The sequence below is a fragment of the Acomys minous genome (assembly GCF_964271855.1).
Source record: "Acomys minous genome assembly, chromosome: 10".
Lineage (NCBI taxonomy): Eukaryota > Metazoa > Chordata > Mammalia > Rodentia > Muridae > Acomys > Acomys minous.
Genome location: NC_140491.1, coordinates 88,660,491 through 88,680,265, shown reverse-complemented (window position 1 = coordinate 88,680,265; position 19,775 = coordinate 88,660,491). Strand labels below are relative to the sequence as shown.

Sequence of the window (19,775 nt, the reverse complement as noted above, 5' to 3'; positions counted from 1 at the left end):
TCCAGAGATAACACAGTAGGGCAATGTCACTGGTCAAGCATAGCAGGAGGAACTCCCTTGCCCTGAGACCCTAACCCACCTAGTCTCCTTTCTCAGCATTTTCTCTACCAAATTTCTTCAATTCTGTTCTGTTTTAATCTTAGTTTAAGAAGGGGAAATACAGTGTAAAATATGTCATATCATTTGCCCCCTAAGATTTTTCTTGACTTCTATAGAAGTAAACAACAAAGTCTGCCCTGCCCCCACAGGTACTGGAGACTGAATATGGTGCCTTGCACACATGCTGGCACCATGGTATTGTAGCCCTAGCCCTAAATGCCATATTCTTTTCTTGGCTTCCAGAATCTTTTTGGTCCATGTCCAGCATTCCTCCCTGGTAGCTCATCCCACTCCTTTGTATAGTCCCTTCTCTCCCAGCTTAGTGTATGGAAGCCTAGTTAATCATTCAAGGTACAGCCCAAGGGCAGCCCTCTGCGGCAACCTCCCTCATTCTTAGATCACAGCAAATAACTGGCTTCCTGGAACGCTGTCGTCTCTGTGGTTGAACTCTGTGTTTAAATTGCCTCTTGTGGTTTGGCTTCTCAGCAGTTGGTCCCTAAGTTACTTGGCTCTCATCACTTCTCGCAGAAACTCGAAGGATGGGGGAGTCCTCACCTCCATCCTTGCCAAGTGCACAGCATAGTCACAGGCACAAAGTCAGGCTGGATAGATTGAATTAATGTCCATCAACAATGGTTCATCCACGTGCTTTCACCTTAGGCATTAGCTTAGTTTCTCTGGAAACATTTTACATGTATATTTGTTTATTTAATTTGTTGTAAAAATTTAAAATCATCAAATGTAATGACCTTCGTAGGTTTTTTCCTTTGTTGCAAAAGATGGAGAATGGAACTCAGAAATCACATTATGATAAGCACTATACGGAGAGTTTTAGGAATTATTTAAATCCTTTTTGAGTTTTTTAGACATGAACATCAACATCTAAGCAATTTCTTTCTTTTTTTTTTTCCGGGGGGTTGGCCCAAATTTAGAGTCTGTATAAACTTGCCAATGAAGAAGCAAAGAAAAAAGGCTATGACTTACGAAGTGACGCCATCCCTATCGTGGCAGCCAAGGCCTCCAGAGACATTGCCAGTGACGTAAGTTATCAACTCTCTTTCCATGTGTGAGCAGCATGGTGTGGCAAGTTCACATAGCTAAAGCTTTACCAAGTACTTCCCATAGGCTGTGTGGCGGTATATGATTGTAAAGCACTTAGGAGACTGAGGCAAGAAGGCTGCCTTGGGTGTGAGGCCAGCTTCCACTATGTAGCAAGTACTCAACTAGCCAGAGTGTTATACCAATGTGCCTTTGTTAGTGTTTCTATTGTTATGACTAAACACCATAACCAAAAACAAGTTGGGGACCAAAAGGTTTATTCGGCTTAGACTTCCATATCACTGTTCATCACCAAAGGATGTCAGAACAAGAATTCAAACAGGGCAGGTACCTGGAGACAGGAGCTGATGAAGAGGCCATAATGAGGGGCTGCTTACTTGCTTGCTCTTCTTGGCCTGCTTGCTCAACCTGCTGTCTTACAGAACTCTGGGCCACCAGCCCAGGCATGGTCCCACCTACACTGAGCCCTCTCCCATCAATCAGTAAGAAAATGCCCTTACAGCTAGGTCTTATGGAGGCATTTTCTCAATTCAGGTTCCCTCCTTTTAGATAACTCTAGCTTGTGTTGAGCTGACATAAAACTAGCCAGGACACAATGTATTTCTCAAAAAAATAAAATAAATAGACAAAAAAAATTATCTCCTTTGTATGAAAGTTTTCAGAAATCCAGTTTTAGAGGGAATGGGAAATTTGGTATTTGTATTCTCAGAAAAAAAAATCAATTCCAGGAAGAGGGGAAAAAAGACACTCCTTGCATGAGAGAATGCTAGAGTAGGGCTGCAGGCTTGGTGATATTTATATAAGAGTGACCAGAGGCTCACCGGAAGGCCTACAGCGAAACTCACAAGCCTACATTCTGTTGAGGATCCAGGTGTAGCTTTATGAGGTGTTTTAATGTGTAGTGTTTAAAAATGAGTGTAGCACTTGCTGTTATAACTCACTCTTGTCAGATTATGAAGAGAAAGCATTTACCAGGACCAGGTGCTCCTGGCTGTGCAGTGTAGCACCCCTTTCCCTGCCCTATCCCAGGATAACACCATCCCGCTTTCCAGGTGCCTCCCAGACTCTTGAGGAATGGATACCTGCTATAAATAGGCTCAATGTTAATAAATATGGTGGTAAACTGTTTTTTATACTAGAAGCGGATCACTTCTAGCATATCTTATATCCCAGCTCCCTCATCTATGCCAACAGTAATAAATAAATAATAATTTTTATGAAATATACTAAGAGCTTTCTATGCATTAGCTTCATATGCTACCCAAAGTGGAAGATGCTGCCTTTATCTCTGTTGTATGAATTATTCAAACAGCCTTCCTGAAATCAGTCTTAATAAATGAGGAAGTTTAAACTAGACAAACTCATTCCTTCCAACTGTGCCATAACTCTTCCCATTTATTCTTCTATACCTTCTAACTCAATCCTCTTTAAACTTGGAAGATGTACTGGAGATGACCGGCTTACGTTCCACACTGAAGACATTAAACTTGTGATAATAAATAACACTGTTGACCCATGTGAAAATGCGACACAATGGCCTTAAGAGCGCTCTTAACCAGATGGGTTGCTATAGCAACTTTGCCAATGTAACCAGTCTTTGTGCTGATGATAGAAATGTGTTAATAATGCTGAGTGTGTGCGTCTGGTGTGGAATATCTCCTTTATTGCACGCTTTAAGCCACTTTAGGCTTAATAAACACACAGTGCTCCCAAGTATGTTCCCCTCCTGCCATATTTTAATGTGTAAGATCCAATTCTTCAGGTTCCCCCTGTTCAAGTGGCCTCATTCTGACTCCAGTGAGTGACCTTCCCCAGTGTGTGTGCTCCCTGTCTTCAGGAGTGTGTCTTAGTGCCAGGCCACAGGTTATTTGAGGTAACCTATGTAACATGTATGAAATCTACCTACCTCATCACATCAACAGGCTTTAAGGGTAAAGGATGCTGCCTGGAGTTGGTGCTCATCAACAAGACTCAGTTAAACTGTACTGAAAGTAACATGATTTTGTACAAATGTTTGACATCAAAGTGTTTACAATAGAAGCCTGATTTATGAATTTTCATTTCAGTACAAATACAAAATTGGCTACCGGAAGCAGCTGGGTCACCACATCGGAGCCCGGAACATCGAAGATGACCCCAAGATGATGTGGTCCATTCATGTGGCCAAGATCCAGAGTGACAGGGAGTACAAGAAGGACTTTGAAAAGTGGAAGACCAAGTACAGCAGCCCAGTGGACATGCTGGGGGTGGTGCTGGCCAAGAAGTGCCAGACCTTGGTCAGTGACGCGGACTACAGGAACTACCTACACCAATGGACGTGCCTGCCTGACCAGAATGACGTCATCCATGCCCGGCAGGCCTATGACCTCCAGAGCGATGTGAGTATGCTATCTGTAAAAGAGCCTCCAAACTAAATGAAAAGGCTAGCCTTTATACACAACCCATAGGCCTATCCAAGCTACGATTTGTTGCTTGGTAAATGACATCTTTATAAGGAAATGCTGATTCATTACTAGAGTGGATTTTATAAAGAAAAAACTATAATTAAATGATGCCTGAATCAAGGGTCTACAAAAGGAAAATATTTTTCTTATATTTAGGAAGTTAACTGTTTTTGAAAAAGCAGATTTTTATTTTGAAAAAATTACTCTGGAAGACTGGAGATGTAACTTGGTGGTAGAGGGCTTGTTTAGTGTGTGTAATGCCTGGATCTAATCCCCAGCACCTTACACACACACACACACACACACACACACACACACACACACACACACACATGTTCGCACGCACTGTAGAATTTGCTACTGGATCCTTGGTGGTTCTAGTCATTAGCCTGCTAATGATAATGCACACTCACACTACTCTTGGAAAATGGTGCAGCTGCTGTGTTTGCAAGCTGTTGGACAGTTTCTCTGACATTTGCTCCATTTGTGTGGGGCATCAGATGCTAATGACTAAACTGGGCATCATCTATTGGCAGCAGATGCCTGTCTCAGATCTGGGTGCAAGGAGCCCATTCTCAACACTGGGTACTTTATAAACATTTGAGGCCGTTTCAAAGCATTAGGGAGCTCTGGAGAATGAGCTACAACCACAGTAATTACACATTCATAGCTGTTCCTCAGAGCAGCTGATCTTTGTGGCGTGAGGAAGGGTAGTAACAAGGGGTGGCTGCATACAGTAGCAACGCCGATACACTGCTGGCCATTGGTTGCCAGGCGCCTGTAATGGACTGCCTTCCTCCCGCCATGGTTGATCTCAGTGCTGCAGAAGCATCCACTGCAGATACAGCGAGCCCTGGGCAGGCCAGCCTTGCTGCGGCTCTTTCAGTATGATAGGCAGTCCACGCAGGGCGGTGCCGCAGGCTTTGTCTATGAAATTCCCATTTATCATTCCCATGCAGCTCCCGAGGCTGCTGGAATTCTCCCAGCTAGCTGGCCAGGGGTCCAGTATCAATGTTGGGAAGGAGTTTTTGAATACTTACAGGGCATATAAAAATCTTTAATAGGAAAAAAATGGCTGAAAACAGAGAGATATATGGCAAAATGGTTGTCTCTGGAAACTAGCCTGAGACTCTTAACCTGAGAACTTGGTGGGCAAATGACTGAGGCCACAGCCCAGTGCCATGTGCATTTATTGTTCCCAGTCTTGGGCAGTATGGTAGCTGTCCACATTCTGGGGATAGCAACGGCTCCTTATTATTATATGTCCCTTGTCACTGCAAGTCATTCAGGTTTTTGTTTTGTATTTGGGGTTTTGGGGTAAGGGGTTCAAGACAGGGTTTCTCTGTGTAACCTTTGCTGTCCTGGAACTTACCCTGTAGACCTGGATGGCCTTGAACTTACAGAGATCTGCTGCCTCTGCCTCCAGAGTGCTAGGATTAAAGTCGTATACCACCACCACCTGGCTTTTTTAAAAAAAAATAATAATTTGAAATACAAGAAAAAGTACACCGAAGGCAACAATCTAATTCAGTCCAAGCCCCCCCCAAAAAACTTGCATATATAGTTTTCCGACCCACATTGCTTCAAAGGTCAGTTTTTGTTAAAATATAGATTAATAACATTTTTACATGTTGTCAGTATTCTTAGAGAGTGAAGGTTTTGGCAGCTACAGAATGTTTCGTGTGGATAAGGCCATGTATGGATTTACTGGTATCTTGTTGTGGACCATATATGATTCTCCTCACTCTGGGGTGGCATTCTGTCCTGTGTACATTGTTTATAACATGACAGACAGACATTAGTTGGGATCATTCCTTTCCTAACAGTTTAAATATTTGGCATATTTTTATTGTGAATGGGAAACCATGGCTTCTCCTCTTCCCTGGGGCACTGCTGGCCACCAGCCCACCGAGGCAAGAGAAGCAGAAGACAAAGATGCAGGGCCTAAAGAGCTGTAAGCACGATGGAGACCAAACACTCCAGGTACCACTACAAGAGATAGTTCACCTTGAATCAGTGAGGACAAATGCTATATACCCATGAGGAGAGGGGCTTCCAGGATAGGCGTTCATAATTGGTTGGCACGTTTAGGATGCCTGTTTTGCATTTGGTAGCACGCGCCTATCATATGAACGGGAACACAGACCTAATTATCCTATAGGTTCAGAGAGGGGAGAGCTAGCAGGGAGCTGTGTCAAGGGCCATAGATCAAATGTGGTCGGGGACTTCTATGTCAAAGACACTCACCAGATGGAGCCTGAGGCCCTGCTGGGGAGAGGAAGTCTTAGGCCTAACCAAGCTCGGAATTGGCTATCCAGACCGGGAGGACTGCAACCTCAAGCAGCAAGCAGGGTTCTTCCAACAAAACCATTTCCAGGTCATTTTTGAGCACAGTTGTTCTTGTAGCCTACCTAATACATTCAGCTTGCTTTCGATGCAAACAGTGGGATCTCACTTTCCTGTCAACACCATTTGCATCTTTACCAGGAATTATCTTGGTTCTGCTCATTGCCCTCTTTGAAGAGCTTCTGCCTTCTCTTCCCAGAATGTGTACAAGGCTGATCTCCAGTGGATGAGAGGCATTGGCTGGGTCCCCATCGGGTCTCTGGATGTGGTCAAGTGCAAGAGAGCTGCCGAGATCCTGAGTGACAACATCTACCGCCAGCCTCCAGACAAGTTCAAGTTCACCAGTGTGACGGACTCTCTGGAGCAGGTTCTGGCCAAGAGCAACGCCCTCAACATGAACAAGGTGAGGCCAGCCACCCCCAGATCTCCTACACACCTTTACGCTTGAGTTCGTGTTCAACTCGACAATACGCTTGAAGTCGTATTGAATACGACTAGTGGATTCAAAGTTCCCAAATGGCACAGGGTCACATCTCTAACTTTTCAGCTGTTCTTGAAATCTAATTAAGTCTCGTCGTTTCCAGTTTTAGTCTTGGCAGCAAGCAGTAAGACCCAGACCTCTACTCTATTGCCTTTTATCCAAACCTAGCTTATTTTTCCCAATTATATCAGCAATAACCATGCCTTAATTTGGCTTTTTAAAGTGCCTGTCTTAGATTGTTTTCTTTCAGTGTCTTACCTTATTTTTATAGCGATTATACACGGAGGCCTGGGACAAGGACAAGACTCAAATCCATGTGATGCCCGACACACCCGAGATTGTGCTGGCCAGGCAGAACAGAATCAACTACAGCGAGGTAGGGGGCTTCTAAAGCCATGTGGGATTCTCCTGCGGGCTGGTGGGAGAAGAGAGTACTTGGAAACGGGGCCTTCCGCGTGAACGCTGGCCCGTCCACTTCTGTTGCATGGGGTTCTGCAAGCACAACAAATTCACACTGTTCCTTACAGGTTGAAGTTACTCCTAGAGTGAATCAATAGAGCAAGGAGTTTTTTTTTGTTGTTTTTGTTTTTTTGGGCATTTCTAAGGGGGGGGGAGTCAGTCTGCCAGATAAAACACTGGCTCATTATTTACGCCAATACATAATATTCACTTACCTGGAATTCAAGTTCAACGAATGTGCTGTGTTTTAACTGGCTGAGTCTCAAGAGTCCTAGCACAGAGTCTTGTCGTCGTCTTCTTCTTCTTCTTCTTCTTCTTCTTCTTCTTCTTCTTCTTCTTCTTCTTCTTCTTCTTCTTCTTTATTTAATTGATTTATTCAGACTATATCTCAATTGTTATCCCCTCACTTGTATCCTCCCATTCCCCCCTCCCTCCCTCTTTCACCCTATTCCCCTCCCCTAGGTCTGTGACAGAAGGGGACCTCCTCCCCCACCATATGATCACAGCCTATAAGTCTCATCTTGGTAGCCTGCTTATCTGAGTGCCACCAGGCCTCCCTTCCAAGGGGAAGTGGTCAAATATGGGGCACCAGAGTTCATGACAGAGTCAGTCCCTGCTCCCCACACAACTGTGGAGAATGTCCTGTCCATTGGCTAGATCTGAATAGGAATTTAATGCTTACTGCATGTATTGTCCTTGGTTGGTGCAGTAATTTGAGCAGACCCCCCCTGGGTCCAGATGTGCTCATCATGATGTCCTGAAAGAGAATTTCAGGCCAATTTCTCTCATGAACATTGATGCAAAAATACGGAGTCTTTTCCAATGCGCACTTTTCCCCACACTGGTCTTGAATTAAAATTGAAAAATGAAACAAAAGAGCAGAAGCTATAGTCATACTACCACTTTAAAAAAAAACTGCTAAAATTAAATTAAGTGACACAGTGTATGTGTGAGAGAGAAGTGACAGAGAGAACAGCCCAGGTCCAGGCTGCACCAGAGTCAGTAGTCTGCCCCCACTTAGTTTCAGAGGTGATGACCTTCTGAGAGGGCACCAGGCTGGCCACTAGGAGACAGCTGAGCTGTGCTTGCCACAGACCCATCCCCAACAGCTAGACAAATCGCTGTAATCAGGACATAGAGAAAAACGAGGTATAGAAAGGTCAGGGGTGAAGGAACAGAGGCTCTTTTACAGACATGTACTCCATGAACGATGCCAGGGGCTGGTTTATTCAGGAAAGTGCAATTTTATAGATTGGTTTTACTAATATATAACCAAACTCTAATCTTAAAGTCGACAGTATAATCCACTATGTTCTAAGTTATGGCTTAATTTTTTTTTGTTTTTTAAACACTGTAAGATATTCCCTGTTATAATAAAAGTTAAGTAATGCAGAAAGGAGTAAAAGAATATGTCACATAAGTAAATTACTAATACTGGACATATTGCTCTCCCATTTCTTTTGTAACGTAGCAGTATGTATGATTTATATTTTATCAGTTGACATTACTAAGTTATATAAACATATGACAATAGTTTTATCATTAATCTACAAGTAATATAAAAATCTATAATGATAAAACATCTAATAAATTATTATATCAATTCTAATACTTATTGATACATCTCATACATTTCTGACACTAAATAGATTTTTGTTTGGGTTTTTGGTGGTGGCGGTGTTTTTTGTTGTTGTTTTGTTTGTTTGTTTTTTGGTTTTTCCAGGCAGGGTTTTTCTGTATTGCCTTGGCTGTCCTGGAACTTGCTCTATAGCCCATGCAAACTCAGAGATCCACCTGTCTCTCAGCCTCCCAAGTGTTGAGATTAAAGGCATCTACCACCACGGACAGCTAAATACTTCTTGAAGAACAGACTAGATTTCATTTGCTTTTTCCTATCACCAGGACTATAGCTTGTGTCCAGTTCTATCCTTTAAAAACCACATGGTAGAAGTTGTTTGTTCCTTTCCATGTGGTCGCTATCAGCTCTTTTCTCTTTTGGTAGAGCCTGTATAAACTCGCCAATGAAGAAGCAAAGAAGAAAGGCTATGACCTGCGTGCCGATGCCATCCCCATTGTGGCAGCCAAGGCCTCCAGAGATATCGCCAGTGACGTGAGTAGTGACACACAGATACTATGTGCCTGGATGGGTAGGGGAGGCTGACTCAGGGACACAGTGACAAGATACAGTCTGTTAGAACACATCTATTGACTTATTATAAATCACAAAAAATTATATTAAAAGCTTATTTTAACTCCAAAAGGTTAATATCCAGGTGCCATTGGTTTAAAATCTATAATAGCTCATATCTGTAATTATGGAAAATTCTTTTTTATATTTCATCATGTAGCCTTCATAGGCATAGAAAATACTAGAAGATAACTTGATTGTATTCATTGTCCAACAGATAAAGACCTAGGGGACAGGAAACTCTACTCTTTTTTTTTTTCAGACTTGCTCTGTATTATTGCCAACTCTTTCTTTGAAAACTATCTCATGAGATTAAAATTATCTAATGAAAATAGAAAGACAAATATGAACAAAATAAATGTGAATATTCCTTCTATTTCTGAAAAAAAGGAAAAGGTCCTTTGGTAGAATGTAGGCTATATTAATTTTTTAGATTAAAATTTCAGTGATGCTGTTGCATCACTGCTCACGTACATGCCATTTTCTCACTTGGGGAAGCCTCACTTCAGCCACCTTAAGCACAGGACATGCAACATGGAGGTCTAGTCCCGCCCATTTCAAGAGACTCTGTGAAAATCATCAGAGCTGGACTTCAGTCGGGGGGGGGGGGGGGGGGGAGGGTTGTAGGAAAAGAAATAGACTCTACCAACAAAAGAACACTATTCTTGAAATCACAAGTATGATTTCTGCTTAGTGTTTTACTGGCCAAAGATGAAGAGATGGTACTCTATGGTTCTGAGTCAGCTTTCGAAAAATGTTACTGCCTTTATGTCCAGAGACTTGATGCGAGCAAGATACAAGATGATTTAGCTTGGCTGACATTCCCACTAGAGCGTTGCAGTACATTTACACCACAGTCTAGGATAGAGAAAGGGAAATATCCAGATAACTTTATTTCTCAGCAAGCACTTGCAATGTAAAAATTACGAGATTTTAAACTATAATGAAACTCTTAACCCATTCCACTAACTTTAAAAAAAAAATGGCCATTTTTGTTTCAGTACAAATACAAAGATGGCTACCGGAAGCAGCTAGGCCACCACATCGGAGCCCGGAACATCAAGGATGACCCCAAGATGATGTGGTCCATTCATGTGGCCAAGATCCAGAGTGACAGGGAGTACAAGAAGGACTTTGAGAAGTGGAAGACCAAGTACAGCAGCCCCGTGGACATGCTGGGGGTGGTGCTGGCCAAGAAGTGCCAGATCCTCGTAAGCGATATAGACTACAAGCATCCTCTACACCAGTGGACGTGCCTGCCTGACCAGAATGACGTCATCCATGCCCGGCAGGCCTATGACCTCCAGAGCGATGTGAGTGCTAAGATCTATGGGGGTCCCACTTATAGTAGTAATTCATAATAATATTTACGTTTAAGATCAGGTCAAGCCCTTGGAGAGCTGATGATGCTTATTTCTATTCCTTATTTTGTTAAGCACTCTTTGCTTAGTTTTTTAAAGGAGAGCAATTATTCCATAAGACAAAATAACAATTTAGCTTCCATATTTTGAAAGACATATACAGAGCTTAAAGTTTCCAATCGTTATTCTTCATGTTGAGACCAAGTGACATAATGAGTTCAGTAGTACTTGCTTTTGTGTTGGGTCTCACTAGACTGTAGAACAGTTATACTCTTCTAGTAGAACACTTACAGTCCACTCTAGCTGAGAGGAAATGATTGGGTTCCTATCGGGTCTCTGGATGTAACCAAGTATAAGAACGAATGACACAGAGATTCTTAGAGATGACATCTGCCTTCACCTCCTCTTCCCAGAATGTGTACAAGGCTGATCTCCAGTGGATGAGAGGCATTGGCTGGGTCCCCATCGGGTCCCTGGATGTGGTCAAGTGCAAGAGAGCTGCCGAGATCCTGAGTGACAACATCTACCGCCAGCCTCCAGACAAGTTCAAGTTCACCAGCGTGACTGACTCTCTGGAGCAGGTTCTGGCCAAGAGCAACGCCCTTAACATGAACAAGGTAAGGTCTAGGGAAAGTAAGACAGGACTGTGGCTCATAGAACAAAGAATAAGTTAGTCTTTTTATTGTATCCAGTTGAGTTCTACACAACCTTATATAAAAATTTAAAGACAGCCAGAAGACTATCTGCTTTGCTATCTAGATCTTTGTGAAATGGTCAGCATTGTGAATAGGATTCCTTGGAGCTGGAGATATGATTCAATGGTTCAGAGTGTCTACTCTTGCCAAGGAACCAAGTCGGTGCCTAGCATGCATGCCAGGCAGCTAACAACTGCCTGTAAGTATGCCATCAAGGGATCTGTGTCTTTGGCCTCCATGAGCACTTGCACTCGTGTGTGCGCAAACTTTGTGTCCACATGCTTGCACATGAATAAAACTTAAAAAGAAATATCAGGACAGAATGTCTGTCTGGGGCAGAACAGGTTTTGTCTATTAGAGTAATATATTGTTTGGTATTGAATCTTCTTTCTTTAAACTCGTGAGAAGAGTTTCAAAATAGCCATAGTAAACATGTGGATATGTAAATATGCTGGGGAAAGAAATACTTGATTTTGCAATTTTAATTAAATTTTGAGTGACCTGGTAATATATGTGTGTGTTTGCTTGTCTGTATATCTTTCTCATATTAACATGTTAATATTTACTTGTACTAGATATCCTATAAAACCAAAGGGATTGAAAATAGTGTAAACAAAATACACAGCACAGTAGCCAAAGAGGCTGCTTTTTAATTTGCTTATGAACTCTCAATTAAAATCTGTTTAAAACAACATTTTGTTTTCTGATTTTATTGTTTTATCTTTCACAGCGTCTGTATACAGAAGCCTGGGATAAAGACAAGACCCAAATCCACATTATGCCTGATACGCCTGAAATTATGTTGGCCAGACAAAACAAAATAAACTATAGTGAGGTAAGACCAATCATCTCTTTGATTTCCTTTGACTATTTCTGATTTCCTTCATCTGTCTCCATGTTGCTTTTTGTTGATGCAGGAACATCAGCTTTTTATTCATCACAGTCATTATGTAGTCCACTGTAATTAGTTTTGTTTTTTATACTCTTCTTACCTTTGAAAGACAAACACAAAATATCTGCCCTCACAGTCAACAAATAATAAACTAATTTCAATTAACAGTAGTTATTGTTGGAGATAGAAATATGGGGCCAATGCAGAAAGCACTTGCCAGGCAAGCATAATGACCTGCGCTCAGATCCCAAGAAACCAGGTAAAGCCAGATGAAGTAGTGAGTAGCTTAACTCCAGAACTAATGAAAGATGGGGATAGAGACAAGAGAATTCCTGAAAATTCCCAGGCCAGCTAGCCAGGAACACGCACGAGCTCCTGCCTCAGACAGGCTAGAGAGTGAATACTGACACTCAGGATTGTCCTCTGACTCCAAGTGCACTGGACACACACGTATGTGGGAGAGGGAGAGAGGGGACCAAGAGACACATTTGTATGTACACACACACACACACACACACACACACACAGAGAGAGAGAGAGAGAGAGAGAGAGAGAGAGAGAGAGAGAGAGAGAGAGAGAGAGAGAGAGAGAGAGAGAAAAGCGGAAAGCGGGGAGGGAGAGAGAGAGAAATTGTCCATCAAACATCAAATTAGAAGCCGTTTTGAAGTTTATTCTGAATATTTGTTTTCTTCAGTTACCTCATCCATAAAATGTCTATGTAGAAACTTTTTTGTGATGACAAAATGAGGTAAAATCTATAACATAGGTAAAATGAGAACTGGTGTCAAATAGCTGATTAACAATTTTTTAAGCTTTTCTATCTGGATTTTTTTTTTTTAAGATTTATTTATTATATAGACAATACTCTGCCTGCATGTACACCTTCAGGCCAGAAGAGGGCATCAGATCACATTATAGATGGTTATGAGCCACCATGTGGTTGCTGGGAATTGAACTCAGGACCTCTGGGAGTGTAGCCAGTACTCTTAACCTCTGAACCATCTCTCTAGCCCCTGATTAATAATTTTTAATTTTTTTCTTTTACCCTCAAGTTATCGTGATATTTAATATGTTGGAAGAAACAAAGTTTATTAACAAGATCCAAATGAGAGTTTTTTTAATTCATCTTTTTCAAAATTGCCTGAAGGCAATGAAACAAATTTCTCCTGTCTCTGAAGTTTATTAGATACATTAGAATCTAAGAGAATAATAATTATCTTTGCAGTGCAGAATCACTGCTGCATTGATTGTTCTTGTCCAAGTGAAGAATTTATCTGATTGGTTCAAGTATACTGATTTTTTAACATTTTTTCAATGTTAACAATTTTTCATTTTTTTAAAGGACCACATTTTTTCTATTATTCACAGTGATATTTTATGCTTTTTTTTTCCCGGAGACAAGGTTTCTCTGTGTGGCCCTGGTGTCCTGGACTCACTCTGTAGACCAGGCTGGCTCGAACTCACAGAAATCCACCTGCTTCTGCCTCTCCAAGTGCTGGGATTAAAGGCCTGCACCAGCACACCAGCTCAAGTTAAGTATTTTATCTGTATTAATCACATCTATTTGCAGCGAACAGAGACATGAAGAAAGGGCATGCTTCTTACATCATGTCACAAAGACAGACTGGTGAAGCCAATGTAGTTTTCCTTCCTCCAGCATCACAGAGCAGGCTCACCTCAAATCCCTGACTGGCCCCGGCTCAGTCACATTAATGCAGGCTTCTCTGCTGGACCTGAGCTCATGAGCCTAAGGCTGATGGAGCTGTCCCAGGCTGCTGTGGTGAGGCCCCTGCTCGCCTGAGGAGAAATTAAATAGATTTCCCCATTAGACTAGTAAAAAATACTACTGGGACTTTTTTGTTGTTGTTGTTAATTCTAAAATTTCCAATTTGATTTACTTTCTTTAAAATGTGAAGATTAATTGTCCAACCCCTATTCTTTGAAGATGAGGTTTCAGAATGCCCCCCCCCTTGACTGACTTTGAGAGCCGTCACCAAGTGCCTTCATCACACGGTTCACTCCATGAGTGTAAGCACAGCAAACACATCCCAGCTTTTACTCTTGTGTATGTATTCTACGTCCATTGCATATGTGACCTCCCCCAAATAAGCTTAAAAACACATGCCTTGGAGATAGTGCAAAACATCATCTGCCTTAAATACCATGCCTCTTTCAAATGTTGGGGAAAATTAAAGGAATCTGACTTGAGGTCGCCGATGAGATGGTTCTAGGACAGTTTTCCAGTTGTATTATGGGGGCGTTTATTTATGTATTTATGAGGGCGGTAAGCATTTGTTCTGGAATGAGAAGATGTAATAGATGGAGTGTGTGATTCCCCAGTTATGAATATGCTGGGGCTGAAGAGAGGCCTTGAGCAGTCAAGAGGTCTTTCTGCTCTTCCACAGAACCCAGGACCCAGAACCCCATATAGATTAGTTTACAGCTGCCTGTAACTCCAGCTCCGGGGGCTCTAACATGTCCTTCTTCCCTTCTCTAGCACCCATGCACACTTGGCATCTACTCACACAGACACAGATACAGACCCATGTGTAAAAATGACATAAATCTCTTGTTTTAAAAAATTACAAGGGAAGTTTGTGGTGTCTAATCTTTTCTTAATTGGTTGAGTACTTTAAAATATTTTCTAAAAGCTGTAGAACAGTTCATTTGGTTTAATCTTTATCAGTAAAGTGGTCTTTATTGACAGTGAAATATATCCAGCATATATATATATATATATATATATATATATATATATATATATATATATATATATATACATAAATACAAAAATAGCACAGGAGAGAACTGCAGTCATGGCACAAGCTGGGTGTTCACTGATGCTGACCTTGCTTGAAGCTTTTCCATGGGTTTTCAAAAGAGGCAAATACCATCCTGATGTATCAAAACATCTACTAAAATATTTGCCCAAATATGATTACATAAAAATCTTATTATTTTTTTTAAAGCAAAATGCACACCTGTGTCACTAGCGTGGCACTGTTTATCTGAGGGTACTGAAACAAAGCTCTGGAGACAGACCATTTAATTTGTTAGTGCCCATCAGACTCCCCATTCAAGATGTAGTTAGCTTCCCTAAGTAACACATCTCATTAAGAGATCTAGTAATGTTTTATTCTTTACAATTAAAATTTGTTTATTCAAGTAAATATTTTGCCAAGCACAGTGCGCATACAAACAACTTATCTCAGCATCAAGGAACACGGAGTCGCAGCATTGTAAGTTCCAGTCGAGCCTGGGCTACACAGTGAGATGCTGTCATGAAATCAGACAGTGTGTTGGTTTTGGTTCGCCAAAGGCCAGTGTTAGCAATGATTGTGAAGTCTATGCTGTTTCAGAAGGACACGAAAGTAGTCAACATTTTCGTGAACAAAGAAAAATTTTAAGAAGTCTGTCACAAGAACAATAGTAATGGTGTTTTTTCAGTTAAAAAAAAAAGAGAGAGATTATTTTGACTCATAAGTCTTTTGTATCTTTGATCCCTGTATCTGCTACAAATTACCAGCAGTTGAGACCAATTGCTGATGAACAACTAAATATTAACTAACTTTTAGAAGCAGTCACCCCGTCTTATTGCAGTTTGGTTTGGGTTAGGAGCACATGCTTATAGCACTTTGTCGTATATTATACATGGTCATACGATGTACAGTTATACAATGATGCTGGCTGTCAGACAAAATTGTTCCTATTTCAAATATGGAGTTATAACATACTTCTCGGCTGTTTTATGGAAGGAGTAAGTGCTGCTGACTTAGTGTCTAAAATCTATAAGGATTTCTGCAAGAAGATGTGATGCTACAATTTACTGAATGCGAAATTTCCATTTACCTTAGTAGCTTGGGGAAAATCCTTTATTGTGTTTTTGATTGCATAGTTCCAGATCCAAGGGTGGTCTTCTTTTGGTTCCCCACCCCACCCCAAAAATATTGTGGTTTCCAAGTGAATGTGAGACTACATCTGAGGTTTCTTCCTTCTTTCCGCAGAGCCTCTATCGCCAGGCCATGGAAGAAGCTAAGAAGGAGGGCTATGACTTGAGAAGTGATGCCATTTCCATTGTGGCTGCCAAGGCCTCCCGGGACATTGCTAGTGATGTAAGAGCTGACTCTGTAGCCGCTTGGGCAAGCCACTGGCACGGGGAGTCACATTTCTATAAAACAGTGGGACCTTTACTCATCATCCACCTCACCACCCCTCACCCAGTAGAGATGGGACAGTGGGTAACCCATCCATGATCTCAGCAGGCTCATGGTCTACACTGCACTGTGCCCCCTTTGATCCTGTCTTTGGCCTACACTGCACTGTGCCCCCCTTTGATCCCGCCTTTGGCCTTTGTTAAACTGAGCAGATGCCTCAGAGTCAGGTGGACTTGTGTTGAGCTGCTCTTGGAATCTCACGGTACACTCAAGACAGTGAAGCCAAGAAAGAAACAGGCTTATCTGGGGTTGCCCACCCAGCAAGGAGGGCAGAGGACAGCCAAAGGCTGAAGGCCCCTTTGTTCTGAGGTTTAAAATATGTCTGCACTCTGAAAGTGAAGACAACAGATTCCTTGACATGGTTAAAGTTACTCAAAATTAGAAGCAGTGTCCATCCTCATAGGCTTTTAAAAGATTTTTTGTTATGATCAGAAAAGGCAAAACTGACCACAGTAACTGTTATGTATGATTCAATAGTACTCAAAATTTTTCCATTTTCCCCAGGGAAAATGTCTCTATTTATAACTTTCTCGTTTTATGAAACCCAAACTCCCCCCCCCCCATAAAATAACAGAAACTGTCCATTTCAAAACTGTCTGCTGGGTTCCATTGTGCTCCTGCGGGCTATCTGGTGCTCGAGTAACATATGTGCTATATTTCTCTAGCTTTCTGAGGAGAGAAAACCTGCAAGCCATGTAGGCACGCATGCAGGGGTGCTCTCTAACAGGCTGGCAGGTGGGACTTCCTGGGCACTTGCCTGGCTTGTGGCTATGGTTAGACGGCCTCCTTCAGTGTTCTCTTCTGCTCAGTTTTTTGCCAGCATAGGATGCTCTGGACTTATAGAAAGAACAATGGGGTACTTCTTGCCCCAAGACATGGCAACACAGCATCTCGCTGGAAAAACCTTCTTGTCCTGTGATTTCATAGAGGCCATCCTCACAGGAGCAGCAGGCAGTGGTCCTCTCCTCCTCTTCCCTCTTCCTTACGCTCTGGGCTGTGTCTTTTTCAGTACAAATATAAAGAAGCCTATCGGAAGCAGCTGGGTCACCACATTGGCGCCCGAGCGATACATGATGATCCCAAGATGATGTGGTCCCTCCACATTGCCAAAGTGCAGAGTGACCGCGAGTACAAGAAAGAATTTGAGAAATACAAGACGAGGTACAGCAGCCCCGTGGACATGCTTGGTATTGTTTTGGCCAAGAAGTGTCAAACGTTGGTCAGTGATGTGGACTACAAACACCTTCTGCATGAGTGGACCTGCCTGCCAGACCAGAATGACGTCATACAGGCCCGGAAAGCGTATGACCTCCAGAGCGATGTGAGTATCCTGGGTGCAGGATAAAAGCGTATCAGAGACAAATCTGTGAGATTCTGATTAGTGTCAAGGGCCTGGGATCTGTATGTCCCTAGAAGTATGCAATAAATGACCGAAAGGAGTTTCTTGTTGGAAACCCCTTCAAAAGTTATGTGTGAAACAGTACCCAGCCATGGTGGCTCACACCTGTAATCCCAGAGCCTTGGGAGCAGGAGCAGGAAGATCAGGAGTTCAAGTCTAGCCTTAGCTACAGAGTAAGTTTTCAAGCCCAGCCTCAGCTATGAGACTCTGTCTAGAAAGGAAGAAAGGATGGAAGGAGGGAGGGAAGGAAAGAAGGAAGGAAGGAAAAGAAAAAAGGAAGCATCACTAGTGAGTTTTGCCTAACAGAACAGAAGTGAAAAGAAAAGAAAGCAAGAATGCATGTTGGCAGAGCAATAAAGAGTGGGAATAAAAATGCGTTGTTTCATATTACTTTAATAGATATTTATACTTTAAATGCACGGGAAAATGTGATGGCATTCTTGCTTTTTCAAAACCCCAATTATTTTATATTAATAGTTAGCTTGTCCTCTCAGGAATAAACTAGATAAATACCTAATGTCTTTACATAAGCAGCACATTTCCTTTACTCACTTGATATTTTTGGAAATTGGATTTAAGGCAAGTTTTTTTTGTGACTGACATGCTTTGCAGCATTGGTCTGCTTGCATGGTTTTATTTGTAATGATTAGAACATATTTTTCGAGGTTTAATAAGGACTGGTCCTCTGTGAAAGATCTTGCATAATTCTTTTTTTTTTTTTTTAAACACTCTATAAAAAAAGTCTTCGAAGGGTTCAACCAGGGACCAGGTGATTGAGTATGCAGACAGCTTTATCTGTTCAGCAGGAATTATATTCCTTTTTTTTTTTTTCATTAGTTAATTTTTAAGGGATTTTGTGTATGTATATATTGTATATTGAGCATGTTACTCCTACGCCTGTCTACTCTCAGTACTCCTGTTTCTTGAGTATATGTTTTAGGATGACGTAAAAGGAGAGTTAACACATCTTTCTTACCTGTTGGTTTTCAGAATCTGTACAAGGCAGACCTTGAATGGATGAAAGGCATCGGCTGGGTTCCCATTGGATCCTTGGAAGTTGTCAAAGCCAAGAGGGCCACAGAGATACTAAGTGATAACATTTATCGCCAGCGCCCCGACACACTGAAATTCACCAGCATTACTGACTCGCTGGAGCAGGTGCTGGCAAAGAACAACGCAATCAACATGAACAAGGTGAGGTCTCACCCTCTACCACGAAGCAGCAAGAGCTACCGCAGGGCAAGGTGAAGCCTGGCATACTGCGATGCCCCCAAGACTATCACAAGGCTTATTACACCTTTTAAATGATTTTAGTTAGCATAGTAAGTGTGTTTGGTAGCCCTCCCTCAATTTCTTCCACCCCTTTGCCCCACCGCTCTTCTTGTAGTCTTCTCCCCAAGTGCTGTTCTGCTTTTGTGTGATGTGTGGCCCTTTTCTTCCCCTCACTCCCTCCATACTTTTTAGCCTTTCTTGGCCTTCTATCTAGTTTTTGAAGGTTTTGCTGACATTTACACTCATTAAGATTCTCTATTACATTTTATTTACTTATTTATTTACTTACTTATGTTATATATGTATAAACATACATACATATATGCATACATGTGTGCCATGACATGACATGTGGAGGTCATATGAGAACCTGTGGATTCAATTTTCTCCTTTTGCCACATGAGTCCCTGGAATCAAACTCAGGTCTTCAGGCTTGGCAGCAATCACCCTTACTTACTGAGCGCTCTCTCTCTCTCTCTCTCTCTCTCTCTCTCTCTCTCTCTCTCTCTCTCTCTCTCTCTCTCTCTCTCTCTCACACACACACACACACACACACAGTACAAATTAGAGTCTACATATTAAAACAAGTGTTTTGCTTTCTGAGTTTAGATTACCTGTCTTCATATAAATGTTTTTCTACTGAAATATATTTATTACATGGTAGTTGTCTTAGTTAAAGTTTTTATTGCTGCAACAAAACACCATGACCAAAAAGTACATTGGGTAGGGAAAGGGCTTATTCAGCTTGCATGTCCACATCGCTGCCCATCACTGAACAAGTCAGGGCAGGACCTCAAGCAGGGCAGGAACCTGGAGGCAGGAGCTGATACAGAAGCCATGGAGGAGTGCTCACTGGCTTTCTCTTC

The 19,775-nt window shown here is 41.9% G+C and overlaps 1 protein-coding gene across 23 annotated transcripts in view; it reads left to right on the top strand.

Moving 5' to 3' along the window:
* Nucleotides 1–19,775, top strand: part of NEB (nebulin) — a 200,884-nt gene that overhangs the window by 86,490 nt on the left and 94,619 nt on the right. For 22 of the 23 annotated variants that reach the window (XM_084798870.1, XM_084798871.1, XM_084798882.1 and 19 more), the window contains 11 exons: nt 1,032–1,139; nt 3,225–3,536; nt 6,148–6,351; nt 6,701–6,805; nt 8,891–8,998; nt 10,078–10,389; nt 10,851–11,054; nt 11,863–11,967; nt 16,029–16,136; nt 17,248–17,559; nt 18,628–18,831. In XM_084798870.1, coding sequence (XP_084654996.1) covers nt 1,032–1,139; nt 3,225–3,536; nt 6,148–6,351; nt 6,701–6,805; nt 8,891–8,998; nt 10,078–10,389; nt 10,851–11,054; nt 11,863–11,967; nt 16,029–16,136; nt 17,248–17,559; nt 18,628–18,831 — 2,082 coding nt within the window. The remainder of the gene's footprint in view (nt 1–1,031; nt 1,140–3,224; nt 3,537–6,147; nt 6,352–6,700; nt 6,806–8,890; nt 8,999–10,077; nt 10,390–10,850; nt 11,055–11,862; nt 11,968–16,028; nt 16,137–17,247; nt 17,560–18,627; nt 18,832–19,775) is intronic. The other variant, XM_084798874.1, reaches the window with a different exon arrangement.